At 39.3% G+C, this 14,450-nt stretch overlaps 1 protein-coding gene across 1 annotated transcript in view; it reads left to right on the forward strand.

Moving 5' to 3' along the window:
* Positions 1–14,450, forward strand: part of bmpr1bb (bone morphogenetic protein receptor, type IBb) — a 57,129-nt gene that overhangs the window by 41,260 nt on the left and 1,419 nt on the right. The window contains exons 7-15 of the mRNA XM_085413895.1: positions 7,502–7,661; positions 8,509–8,611; positions 8,868–8,970; positions 10,215–10,305; positions 10,386–10,530; positions 10,839–11,031; positions 12,771–13,068; positions 13,165–13,340; positions 13,428–13,558. Of these exons, the coding sequence (XP_085270021.1) occupies positions 7,502–7,661; positions 8,509–8,611; positions 8,868–8,970; positions 10,215–10,305; positions 10,386–10,530; positions 10,839–11,031; positions 12,771–13,068; positions 13,165–13,340; positions 13,428–13,558 (1,400 nt within the window). The remainder of the gene's footprint in view (positions 1–7,501; positions 7,662–8,508; positions 8,612–8,867; positions 8,971–10,214; positions 10,306–10,385; positions 10,531–10,838; positions 11,032–12,770; positions 13,069–13,164; positions 13,341–13,427; positions 13,559–14,450) is intronic.

A 14,450-nucleotide genomic window follows, 5' to 3' on the forward strand; every position in this document is an offset into this window, starting at 1 on the left:
ATTCTTGAGCTTCCTTAGTTTCACTCCCCTATGCTCAGCCTTTTCCCCCACTAACTTTTATCAATACCTTTTCTGTTTCCCCTGTGATTTGATCTTTTAAAGGTCACCCAAATGAGTTTAACATGTGGGAGGTAGCCCATAAATCTAAGTAGCACAGCCAGTTTGCCACCTGTTTCCCTAGGCTGGTAAGGTTCACAGAGAATAGATGAGTCCAAACACTGTTCATCCTGTGGCAATGCAGTGGAAATATAAAAAATATGGTCGGTTATATCATAATAAGTTAGGCTTTTTTGAAACTGATACATTGATATGTGTTAATTTCCTCCTAGCTATATTTTGGGTTAGGTTTTCCCCATGTTTGTCACTGATCGATAAAATATCTGTGGTATCGCTGCTGTTTCAGCTACTACCATTCAAGGAAAAAATGAACAAAAGTTGACGCGGGAGAAGTTGACATGGTATGTGTTTGGCTTAGTGACGTGAAAATATAAAAGGTCTGAAAGCTTGCTTGAGTACACTGGAGGAATTCTCTTGAAAGATGTTTATAATCAGGAGTCTTCACTGAAGAGCTGCTACTAAAGTAACTTGCCATTTATATTTTACTTCCAGCGATCTTCACATATTTGAAAAATGTGCATTGAACATGCAGTGGTTTAGACAGCCTGCAGGAAAACCTGAATAAGTTTAATGTTCTGTAGGTAGTGTTACATTTTTACTGCAATTAATAATTATGTTATTTATACGAGACAAAAGTCTTGACTAATGCACGTACTGCATACATTATTTGAAGTTATCTTAAATGGAGATCGAGCGTTCTTGGATGCTCAAGGAGGATGATGCCTAACTCAAAATCTTCCAGACAAACATGCAGAGGTTTTTGCTCAGTACTTTGCAAGGACAAAAATTATATGCAACAATAATATACCTTTCCTTTGGAACATGTTTGTGAAGCTAAGCGCTGCACAGTAAGGTCAGAGTGTAGCGTGGCGTAGCGGTCCAGCAGTACAAAACAGCAGCAGTTGGTCCTCAGCAGGACCGAGCTCCTTCAGCGTTCTGTGTGCTGCTTCCTGTCAGGATGTGGATACGGTTCCCCCACACAGAATTTGATCCCCAGGCAGATGTGCTGCTCTAGCGGTCAAGCCTGGGAATAAAAACTCTATATGTGTGTGTCTGTGTGTGTGTCTATTAGTCCTTCATGTGAACCATGTTAATATATCTGCTTTGTGAGGTTTGGAAACTTGGGACTATTTTTGTGAGTTTTAAGAACGTACTGAAGGGACTACTAAACCCTAGTTGAATCCTTTTGAAATATGAAATTATATAAAAAGGCCCTGTTGTCTAACAATTAGTTAACAAAGTTAACTATGTTTGCAGGCTTCAGCTGGGATTCTTACTAGACTTTAGAGGTGGCAGCAGGTGGATTTTGTGATTGTGCAAAAGTCCTTAGTCAAAGGCAAACATACTTGAAAATGGAATATATAAGGCAAAAAGAGAGTTTGTGTAATTTTAATGAGCTTCAAATTTAGAATTGGGTATGAGCACCTTTATTATTCCCCACAGCCTAAACTATATTAGCCAAGCTTTCTTTAGGTATCCTTCAGTAATAGTTGTCCAGGGTTTTTGGAGGACATTCAAAGCTCTTCTTTAGGTGCTGCGTGCTTCTTCTTTTTTTTTCATTTTCTGCCAAGATGATTCCACACTGTTTTTGTCTATCCGGTTATGCTTTTAGCACACAGACAGTGTGTTTGAGAACATTGTCACTGCTGAAAAATAAAGCTGTTGCAACCAGATGTTGTCTAGATGGTATTACATGGTTGATCAAAATATGATTTGATAAGATCCCATCAACACTGTCTGAAATGTAGTTTTTGACAGCCACCCTTCCACTGAGTGCTACTGAGGCTTCAGTGAACGGTAGACTGATGAACTGAACGGTCAGATTTATCTCTCAGGTCCTGCATCAGGTGCATTTGGTGGATTTTTTCCTGTCTTATCAACATGATTTTCAGATATCTGCTGGAGATGGTTTCTTAAGACTGCCACTTTTCCCCTCAACTAGACCAGTTTGCTCAATTTTCTTAAGGACACTCTGTACAGGATACTGAGAAGTTTTTAGCTAATAGCTCTTTGGGAATCATGTTGTTGGTGCAAAAATACTTTTTATACTGTCAAACTGTGTTATTTTTGTCATTTTCCATAGAGTCAACTAAAGAAATGGGAAGAAACTATGTTTTTTAGACATGCTGCTAGTAACAAAGAGCCTAAAGATGCATTTTAAAATTGGTTCCTGTAATGTCTAGACACAACACTGATTCATCCCTTCATTAAGGTGTCCTTTTATGCTTGACTGCACTGAACTGGGCTGAAAAAGCATCCAATGTTCATAGAAAAACTTTGAAAGACCTTCAAAAAGCTTGGAGAGCTATTGTTGAAGACCCCTTTAAAACTTTACATGGAAGTCTGTAAAGCTCCTTGAAAGCAAAACATACGTAATGTAGGGGTGGCTCAAGATTTTTGCGCTATCCTGTATGTCTTCAAGTTTTTCACCCTAAGATACTACTCTCCTGGCTGTACTTTCATATTTAACATATAGACATGTGAGTGTACTATGCTATACTTACAATATACAGTACTTACATAGATTAAACAACCTTAAGTACAAAAGAGAAGCGTCTGCCCACATTTCCTTTTTTTGGGGGGTGCAGAATGGCTAAGGTGACATATTGTGGTGGCGCTATGGCTGCAGTCTGTAATGAACCCCAGAATTTTTCAGTCGCTTGTGGCTTTTTCCAGTAAGTCCAGACCACATGAATAGATAGACGAGCAGTGAGACGCGTTGATGGGAATTGTGGGCAGATAATGTTAAAAAAAAAGAAAGAGAGAAAATGGGTTTGAGATGAGACAGATACACTTGTGGTGTCAGCACCTACACCTGTTTCTTGTCTATCAATGTGTGTGTTCGTCAGCCAGTGTGTGTCTGTCTGCAAACATTTTGCAAGATTCATACAATTATATGCAAGATTAAGAAGTTTAGTGCATCTGCGCACCCTATATATAGGCCTCTGTGTCTCTGTCTCTTTATGTTGCCGGCATCTGTTGTGAATAGAGCAGTTATTTCGTCTGTCTGTGTGTACATCTGCCTGTGTTTGAGTATTTGCATGTGGATATAGCAGCTCTTTGCTGTATTCACACCCATATGTAGAATTTAGTTTCTGACAGTGGAGCTATTTTTTTTTTTCGAGGGTGGGATTTGAGAAAAATGCAGGGCAGGGTCAACTCCATAAATTTGTCGTGGCATTATTGCTCTGTCTGGTGGGAGCCCCTGTCAGTCCTTCAGAAAGGCAGCCGATAAAGAGAAAACAGGTTGGTGGAAGCTGTGCGCTGGAAACCGATGACCTGATGTGGGTGTAGCAGCAGCAGAGAAGAAGAAGCGAAGAGTGTGGAATGTGCTCCTCGGACACTTTCTTGTGTGTGCGTGTACAATATGCGCACATGTGTGAGTGTCTCATGTGGCACAGGCCTTTGAAGCCTGTAGGGGGTTAAGAGGAATGAGAGTGCAGTGGCAGGGTGGAGGAGGATGTATGGGCCCTTTGCAGGTTGGTTGTGACCCCCTCAGGGTCAGAGTGCACCCGGCAGACAAGGGGGAAGATGCCTCTTTTTGAGAAGGTGATTTATCATGGCCACCTGGAGTAACTTATCCTCCTCTGCACCCATGACGAACAGTTAACAGTCTGTGCAGTGGTCACAGCTCACAGATTCAATGCCTGTTGTCTAGTCTGTGAAGTCTGCTCCTGTTATACAGCTCTGTTAATTGGAGTGCTTATTTTTCAAGGCATGCAAAGCCCGTCACATCCCATTGTTGTTACTGTTTTTATTAAAATCTTTTATTTGTAATAAAGAAAAAGGAAAGTAAAAAAAGTTCAATGAAACAACAATGTAGCACCTCAAACTGACTCAACTTAAAACAATCAGTAAAAGTCGAACATTTGGTTAGAATAAGGAAAAATGGAAGCACGTCTTCCATTAGAACTGGCAAAAATAAAGACGTTCATTTAAAAAAATGCATGTCTTAAAAAACGTTTAAAAAAAACACACCCAAAAAACCTAACAAACAGAACATGTTATCAAGTGGGAATTTCCATGATTCTTCCATGATGGCTCCCATTTGTCATTGCTGCCAATATAAGATTGTTACAGAGGTCATAGTCATGCTTCGCTTAGCACTATAAAAAAGGAAGGAGGTTGTGTCACAAACAAGGCCAATATTGCTCAGTCACAGCCTTCAGAAATGAACAGAAATGAGAAACATGGTCATAAAGATGGCAGATAAACTACCGTCAATAATGCAGACATGTTTGGAAAAGTTCAATCCAGTGTGGAAGCGCTCGCATTTACAGTGCCACTGATGGTGATGAGCTGTGACTGAAGGCTCTCCAGCTGGAGTAATTCACCATAATTACACTTCGCTTGCTCAGAGGGTGTGTGTGTGTGTAATATTGTGTCAGAGACAGAGGAGCTGCCTGTGGAATGTGTGAGGGATGCAGATCAGGTTTCTGGGTGACCTTCAGCGTGCTACGTCGCTGACAATGCAAGTTTGTGTGAGGGTCCATGTAAGCTTATGCATCTCCAAGACGAGAGTAAATATAAGGAGGAAACGAAACGAAAGGTGGGCAGTATATATATGTGCATACATGGGTGACAGTGCACTGGTGTAGTAGTTTAAAGTAGTTCATAGTAATGAGTCAAACTTAATGTGATTTCCAGTCACATTAAGTTATAGGACACAGAATATTAGTAGAATTTGATGCCACTCTCCTGCAAATACAAATAATGAGGCGATAATGAGTAAATAAATAAACCTCCAGGGTCTGCAGATGGAAGTTGGGATGTTGAAAGGCTGGAAACAGCAGGAAATGATGAAAGGTGGTATTGGCAGTGAGATGTAAGAGAGTGAGGGATGAGACATTCTGCAGCTAGACCACCTAATTGGGAGAATGCATGTGACACATTATGTGAGAGTCAGTGTGAAGAAAATGTCACATCTTGGTTATTTTCCTGTCTTTAGTTTAAGAGAGGTAGTTTCTCTTTGATTTTTTTCTTCCCATCATTGAGGCTTTTTAGTAATTTGTTGAACATCAGTGACTGTGCAGTAAAATTACTCATATGTACAGCAGGCTTTAAAACTTGTTGGATAAATACTTTCATTATGACTTCCATAACAGACAGTTTGTATTGTAGTGAGGTTGAGGGCCCATCCAATAGTGATTTTCGGCCTTATCTATATCCTCAATTTCAAATTGATGGCAGCAACATAACTATATTTTTAATGAGATACCACAATGTCTCTGTTTAAACACTTGATACATTTTCTGTGTTCTACTGTGAATAAAATGTGAGTTTATAGAGCTTGCAGATCATGTTCTGTTGTTTAAAATTTTTACACAGCCTCCCAACATTTGTTTAATTGGAATTAACTTATTGCCTTCATGTCAAACAATATGTGTAATCAAGCAAGTTTATTTATAAGTACAAATTGTTTGAGACTAATCTGTTCATAGCCAAATGAACTGTTTAGAAAATATGTAATCCATGTGCTGCTCTACGTAATGCTCATTTTTGTGTTTATGTCATTGCAGTTAAGTGCTGTCATGGTACAACGTGCACCTTGTTTACCAAAAGATTAAGTGACTCAGAGCTCTTCAAGACAGAAAGTTCCTTACAGACTCGTGAAACATTCCATTCTTGTGTCCTTGTTTTGAATATTTGCAAAACAGATGTGATAAAGAGACCAAGGCCACTGTGAGGGAGGATCTGAACACCTCCACAAACTTCCCCTCTGACAGAAACCGCAACACAGAGTGAAAGGACACAGTCCCACTTAAAGAATAGTCACTGTATTTGGTATTGCAATCTGATTTAGCCTTTTCATCACGTACTCCTCTGGAGGATTAATCATGTCTCCCTTTTGATGCCTGATTGGCTTTCTGGCTGTTTCTGCCCTTTAGATCTTGTTGCATCTATCAGGGGGAAACTTTTCTTGGATTTGACTAACACTGAGCGCTAACATGGAAATGGGCATTCTTGATGTCTTGAAAGCCTTGACTTTGGCTTCACTGTGTATAATCTGTTAAACAGGTTAATTTTTTTAATATATATATATACATACATACATACATACATACATACAAGGAAAATAATGTGAAGGTAAAAGGAAAAGTGAGAATCGGACAGAGAGCAAGAGAAAGACATCCATCTAGTGTGGCACAATGCTGTTCCGCTCTTTGACCACAGTGGTCTTTGGGGATTATCTGCTGTCATGACTGATTTTGCACTGAAAGACTTTATGCAGCTTCAGCTACTTTACAGTAAGAGTGAAAAAAAAGCGCATAAGCTGCACAGTTACTTTTAATTGAAAAATGTTTCTATACCAATGAGCAGGGTTATTATAGTGTGTCATACTGGTTTAAATAATTATACGTCTTTTGGAGATTTCAGCTTGCATTCTTTTTTAGCCCAAATATTTGTTACACGTGTTTTATTAATTTTACAATGTACGATTACAGGTCATATATCTGGCATTATTCACAGTCTAAAAACAATTAAATAACTCCTTTCCATCCATGTTTTCCAAAAAAGGATTTCAAATTTTGATTTGTTGGACCACAGAATAGTTTTCCAGTTTCAGGCCAGAGAGGACAGCAGCCTTTCTGGATCTTGCTCATTTGTGGCTGCTTCTTAGCATGGTAAAGATTTAACCTGCATTTGTGGCTGGCAAGCTGAACTGTGTTCACCCACAAAGATTTCTGGTCTGGTTCTGGTGTTTCTGATGTCCATGACAGAGCCATGCTTGTTTTGAGTTCGGTGAGGATGAGAGGAACATCGAATACTGATTTTCTGACAAAGCTAAAAATACTGATTTCCAGCTTTGTCCCTTGCACACAGAGCTTTTTCCAGATTCTTTGAAATTTTGATGCTATTATGTACTGTAGATGATGATATATTCAAAGTCAATTAAACAATTTTGCATTACAGAACATTATTCCTAAATTGTTCTGCAATTTATAGACACAGTTTGTTTGCAGGTTGCTAAACCTCTCCCCTTTGTTTCTGAAAACTCTTCCCCAGCTGTTTCCTTTTAGTACCGCTTCCTTTTTTCACTCTTTTCCTCCCCTCCCCTATGAGTTTATGAAGTTTGCAAATCGGTCCATTGATCAGTGACGTGGGAGATGCAATAGATCCACATACTTCATATTATGTTTTCACTTGTTTCCTTGATCAGCTCCTTTATCAGCTCTGCTAAACTCTGACCACTTGGAGTTAAATTCAGAACAGCAGGGTTTCTTTCAGCAGCACACTGTTAAACTCCAAACAATGCTAAGCTAGGAAGACAATTGACAGGCTTTGAAAAAGGGGATGTGTTATTATTATTGATCACTGATCACTGATTTTCCTGAGGTGCAGTGTACTAAAGTTTTCTGTCTCCTGTGTCTTCACTGTACAGCTAATATGTTGGACACTATGCTCCTGAAGAACGGGGGGAAGGGGGCATCGGATCGAAGGGTGGAGGAGAGCAGCAGCGCAGCCACAGTTTTAGCTCAGAACATGCTTTGGTGCCACTGCTACCATCACTGTCCTGAAGACTCTGTCAACAACACTTGCATGTATGCTGGACTACACACTTGCATGCTCACAAAACAGACACATACAAACTTTTAAAAAACACTGTGTTAAGCTCATTAAAAGACAACGCAAACATTTACCTGGTGTAATTAGCCAAAAGACTCATAATTGCGTGATTAGATCAGAAGCACACAAATGTTTTAATTCAGCTCCATTCTTCTGAAACCCCTGAAGCTTCGTGAGGCACAGCTTATTTCTACTCTCATTATCCATTTCAGTTGTTTGTTTCTTTGTTTCTTTGTTTTGTTTCAGAGATTACATTTTAATACTTAGTGGTACAAGGTCTATATGTGCTTAGATGCAGTTATTTAATATATAAGGATATGAATGTACTATTTGTCATCTTTGCTATCTATTTGTTTTGTGTCATTATTACTTCATCTCAATTTTTTGACTATATTTAAAGGTAAAAAATGTACTCATAAATACACGTCATTTAGTGTGTAATTACATCTTCCTACAAATTGATGGATTCTCATAAGCTTAGACTGAATCCATTAAAAATATATAGACGTTAATTTGTGGAAGCCACCATGTTGCGCTGCCACGAATACAGCGGCCACGATCACCACCGCTCTCTGTCCTTCCTCATTTCCATTTCATCCTCATCGTCCTCACCTCAAGCCTCATCTCCTGAACTGAAGTCAGGGCTCTTTCACATTCAAAACATTCATAAATGTGCTAGTGTATTCCTGGTATTGTCACAATTACTCATGCCACTAGATTAGACACGCGACTAACATGCTGACAGTCAATAAAAATGATCTTCAGATCTAAATATTTATTTGGATTTCTGTGATGGTGAAATTGTGTGCATATTCTTTGTAGGACTGATGGTTACTGCTTCACTATGGTGGAGGAGGAGGAGGGGGGGATTGCTGTACTCACTGCAGGTTGCCTGGGACTGGCTGGCTCTGAGTTTCAATGCAGAGTAAGTCTGCTGCATGTGAATGCTGCATGTGAATGTGCGTGTGTCACCCGTGAAATCTTTTTAAACCTTTATAAGCTTTACTTGACTTACTGAAGCTGTTGATGAGACCCATTTGAATAAGAATTGTCCAGTCCATTGTGTTTACTTTATACACAGTAGAAGAGCTTTTGTTATATTACAAAATGCTAACTAGCCCCCTCTCATTAGTGTTACATAGACATGCACAGTTCTGACATTTTGTTTGTGTACATGAAAGGACACGTGGAACGCACGTTCAAGGAGAGCTCTCGAGTGTTGCACGGATCAAGACTTCTGCAACAGAGACTTGCGTCCCACCCTTCCTCCACTGATGACATCAAGTAAGACAAACACACACACACATCCACTCTTTCACACATTTTTTTTTTCACATAATGAAATCCTGCCCCTCTTTAAAGTGTGAGTGGCTTTCAAAACTGGCTCTTTTAGGCCACACTGGGTTGGTGATGGGTAGTGACAGTTTAAGCTGTTACAAACCACAGTGTGGTGCTGGAGTGAAGTGGCACATAGAGAGACAGAGAGAGAGAAGGAGAGAGAGATGAAACGGAGCCTGCAGATTTGGCTTGTTCTCTCACCCTCTAATGAAAAGGACAGCCTCTCCCCAGGGCCTGCTTGAGTTTCTTGCCTCAGGACGGATGTGAGATATCTGTCCATCTGTCATGCCACAACCCACTAACTAACACACACATACACACACTTTCTCTCTCCCTCTGGCACATACACTAACCTATGTGTATTTTTTATACATTCAAGCTACCTCTGCTGTTTTGTTATTTGACTCTTTTTTTCGTAGTTTGAGCTTCATTCTTATCAGTTTTAATAACAAGGAACAGTTTTTACTATGATCTGAGGATAGGATAGAACAAAATCTCAATGGGCCAGAAAGGAGTGTTAAAAAAAAGTTGCAACGCGGCTTTATCACCAAGTGAAAGATTAGCACAAGAAAACAGCAAGCGCTGCTCTCACGTCTGAGGATGAAGTCAGTTTTTAAACAGTAACAATGGACAGTTATGGTAGTAATTTATTCTATGCATTATGTTTTCCTTTAAATGTAGGTTCATTTGAAACATTACTTATCATCAGTTAATTTGCAGTGACCTTATAAGAAGTTCTTTCTCCACGAATTCTTATTGTGTTTGTGTGTGTTATTTTTTCCCCACCATGAAGTATCACTGTTCAGCCATTCGTGTTTCTGTGCTTCTGATTGACAGTGCAGAAAGTCTAGAGCCCCAGAGCTGCTTCAGACCTCTGGGGTTTCTGTAGATGTCTGTGTGACATCTGATATGTGAGATTTGGGAGCGGGATGTGATCGATAAGGCAGTAGGAAAAGGGGGTGCAGGGAAGAAATAGAGAGATGGAAGGGGGAAAACTTGTCCCTGCCAATGAGAGATATTTGGAATGACGCCCATGAACAACTGACTGTCACCTCCATTTATCAGTAGTTGTTCTGTTGACTTTCCATCTTGACCAGACCAGGATTTTTTTTTTTGTTGTTGTTTCAAAATCGCTAAATTAAAAAAAATTAAAAACTCTAATTTACATCTTCTCATCATTACATTTTTAGATTACCACAGTATCCAGTACATGGCTCTCTTAATTTCAGTCACAGTTTGCAGCATCATCCTTGGCATCATCCTCGTATTTTGTTACCTAAGGTAAGAAGGTCGTCTCATACACACATAATTTAAACACTTTCACACCTCTGGATGTTCACTCAGCAAACTTTCTGCGCCAGATATAAACGGCAGGAGTCACGGCCACGCTACAGTATCGATCTGGAGCAGGATGAGACCTACATTCCCCCTGGGGAATCTCTGAAGGACTTGATAGAGCATTCCCGTAGCATTGGGTCTGGCTCTGGGTCAGGACTCCCTCTACTGGTAAGCAAAACTCTCTACACCTCTGCGTCACCTCAAGGTGAGATTAACTGTGATAAAATAATCACTGTGTCACTCCATTGTTTATAAATATATGCAGAATATGCAGAAGAAAATGTCACACAATGATTTTTAGTGCAGTAAAATATCTGAATTACATCAACCTGTTCGCTCGTATAAAACTTAAACAGAGCAAGATGCTCAGAAGGAAGTTTTTCTATATTTATAATGAAAAAAATGGATTTTAAAGAGACTTGTCTTTGTAAAAATGGAATTTATTTTGTTTTGTTGTTTCAATAATTTGTTTCCAGGTGCAGCGCACCATCGCCAAGCAGATTCAGATGGTTAAGCAGATTGGAAAAGGACGATATGGAGAAGTCTGGATGGGCAAGTGGAGAGGAGAGAGAGTGGCTGTCAAAGTCTTCTTCACCACTGAGGAAGAAAGCTGGTTCAGAGAGACTGAAATCTATCAGACCTTCCTGATGAGACACGACAACATACTGGGTAAGGTCCTGAAAACTGCGAAGTGAGTGTAAAAGAATGAATGCACTTAGTTAACAGTGAGCAGCGGTTGCAATCAGCACAATTAAGGTTTGTTTTTGTTTTTCTTCTCAGAGGTCAGTTAGGGTCAGGAAAGTAGTTACTCTGCAGAATGTGTTAATGTTGCAAATGTAATGGTAAAGACAAAAATCCAAGAAAGAACAGTCAGTTGCTGTATTAAATGTATGAAAGTTAATTTAAGAAGAAAAAGGTGAACTTCCAAATGGTACATCCATGAATACAGGAATAAGGCCATAAAATAACTAATACCAAAAGGAAACCTAAAGTCCAAGTTTGATATGCAATTTTATGCAAATGCATAAAAGGATCGACAGTTCCAAAAATAATTTCCCATTCCAAGTTGGTGTCCCATGGAGCCCTGGCACCCCCATCTGTTGCCATCCTGGGCAGGCGTACCACGTGACTTCCACAGACGACCATTCTAACATTTCCATCGCTATCAAAGTCGTTTTTTTGGTGGGTTATTTTGGAGTTTTGATAGGGGACCATCTTGTTTGTGCCACACATTTGTTTTTCTCGAAGTATCTTGATGCATGTCCTCAGATTCAGCAAAGACTGATTTATATTACCTGCTTCAGGTATACTAGTGCCTTCTGCTCCTGTCCTGCCAGGTCGCTCACTTCATGCCAAGTCCACCAGGCACAGCTGCCTGACACTTATCTGGTTCTTATCCTGGAGAACATTCTTGCCTTTTGCATCAAGAGGGGCCTGAGCCAGTTTAATAATGAACACACTGTGGGAGCGATTGGACTTTCTGTTCAGCCAAGTGTTTGCAACCTTCCTCTTTTTTTTAACCTCTCCAGAACACTTGAAAAGCCTCCTCTGCAGATTTGACTTCCACCTCCAGACAACCAGCCCACATGATGTGGGCTTGATTGCATCTTTCCTCCAGGAGATCGTAGATGTTGTAGTTGTAGATTTCTACATAGGAGATGAAGCTGCTGTAGCTGCTGTCATCATCCACGCCATCTGATTTAGAGGCCTCATGGCAGCAATTTCAGGATCAACCTTATAGGAACAGACAAGTTGTTGTCCCGTCTTTGGCGCTCCAACAAAGCATCTACTTCAGTCTGAATCTCCATACCATTTTTATCATCAGTCTTAAATACATATCTCTTGGCCTAGTAAGGACCTAAACTGTTCAAGATCATGTCAACGAATAGTAATATAAGAAAAAAAAGAAAAATCTCCACAGTTCTTTCACATGTTAGAGGAATGCTGCTGTAATGAATGAAAGGAATCTGTCAGCATGACTCTTTGGCAAATGTGTAAAATTACTTTAATAGTTATTGTATAATCATATTTTCTTTTCTTTCTTTTTTTTATGTGGATCTATTGTTAAAAAAACAGAAATTTCTGCAGTAGTGAGTGATAAAATATGATCTCTTCTGGTATTTATTTGCTTTTTATTACTTCATTACTTTGGTATGGTATGAATAGCCACAGGGGAGGACTTTATCAGAAGGAAAAGCTGTAAAACTTTTGAAAATTCAGGTAAAAGTCCAAAATTTATGCTGTCATTCCAATATAGAGGGCTGGATTGGAGTGTCTCAAGCCAATTCTGGCCCCCAGGCCTTAATTTTGACACCCCTGGTTTAGGCTCCCCAAAAGTGAATGAAACCATGCGCATTGATTTCTGTGTGTATATTTTAATCCCCTCACACCAGCTATCTAATCCCCAGGATTCATTGCAGCCGACATCAAAGGAACCGGCTCGTGGACTCAGCTGTACTTAATTACAGACTACCACGAGAATGGCTCTTTATACGACTACCTCAAGTCCAACAGCTTAGACGTCAAGGCTCTTCTGAAGCTTTCGTATTCCTCCATATCAGGCCTTTGTCATCTCCACACTGAGATCTACGGCACACAGGGCAAACCAGCTATTGCACACAGAGACCTGAAGAGCAAAAACATCTTGGTTAAAAAGAATGGATCCTGCTGTATTGCAGACCTCGGTCTGGCTGTCAAGTTTAATAGGTACACAAGACATTTTGAGTCTTTTGAGCGTTTATATTAATACTGGACGATGCTAAAAATTCTTTGACTCGTTCCTTTTTTTCCTCCCTGTCTCAGTGACACCAATGAAGTGGATATCCCTCCTAACCTACGCGTTGGAACAAAGCGCTACATGCCACCTGAAGTACTGGATGAGACCCTCAACAGGAGCCACTTCCAGTCTTTTATAACAGCTGACATGTATAGTTTTGGCCTTATTATCTGGGAGATGGCCCGGCGATGCATCTCTGGAGGTGAGGAAGATGTGTTTATTTTGACTTGAAGTGTCTTAATATTTTATTAATGATAATTAATGGACATTTTCTTTCATTAAACTCCAGGTATTGTGGAGGAACATCAGCTTCCCTATTATGACCTCGTCCCGTCCGATCCTTCATATGAGGACATGAGAGAAGTGGTTTGCATAAAAAAACAAAGACCTTCTTTTGCTAATCGATGGAGCAATGATGAGGTACTCTTATCTTTATCCATTTTTAAAACTTAAACTTAATGGCGTTTATGTGTGAACGTCATTACATCAACATGGTTACTTACATTAAAATAAATCCATGTAAATATGCATTAATCTGCATTCTAAGTGGAGATTTCTGCCTCATAGTATGAGAGAAATGATGCATTGAAACAGCTGTTATTAGCACAACAGCTGTTAATCATACACTTTTCCAGAGTATTCTTTAGTGCGTATCATTCTTCCTGTCTGTAAACATGATGCCTCGAAATGTCTTGAATGGATTCTGATGAATCTTTGTAGCAGTGTAGATCATCCACAAAGGTCATTCAAGGTCAAGTTTATGATTTATTGGTCGGAAATTGAGAAAAAGGCTTATAACTTAGAAACTATGATGAAGTGTGGTGTGTATTGTCAAAATATAGAAAGCTTTGTATAAGGATTTAAAATAGCATTTCATATTTCACCTTTGAAGTGATTCTACATTGGCCTTTTTAAACTATGTTATTTCTACAACATATAGAGGGAGCATACAGGGAATGATATATGGGGTTTCTTAATATCACTTTTTTTTATTTCTGTGTTATGTGCATTACAGTTATTGATTATAACCGCTTTTTCTAATTGATATTTATTATTAAATGCTACCCATTTATTATATCCACATAAATAAAAAAAATAATTATACTCAAAATGATATCAAGTATATTAAAATGGGTTTCAGCTTGGCAAATAATAAAAAGCCTGCACTTTGCACATAAACACAACGCTATTCCCTTTAAAAAAACAAAGTACAGCCCTGTTTCTAAGTTATAGGTTGACCTTGTAGGTCTCGATGGATGTAAGGTACATTTTTGCTAAACATGTTTTTGCATGCCCATAAATAATTAGTAAT

The sequence above is a fragment of the Rhamphochromis longiceps genome, linkage group LG7 (genome assembly GCF_057381845.1).
Source record: "Rhamphochromis longiceps isolate RC_006_pf linkage group LG7, R_longiceps_female_GT1.1, whole genome shotgun sequence".
Taxonomy (NCBI): Eukaryota; Metazoa; Chordata; class Actinopteri; order Cichliformes; family Cichlidae; genus Rhamphochromis; species Rhamphochromis longiceps.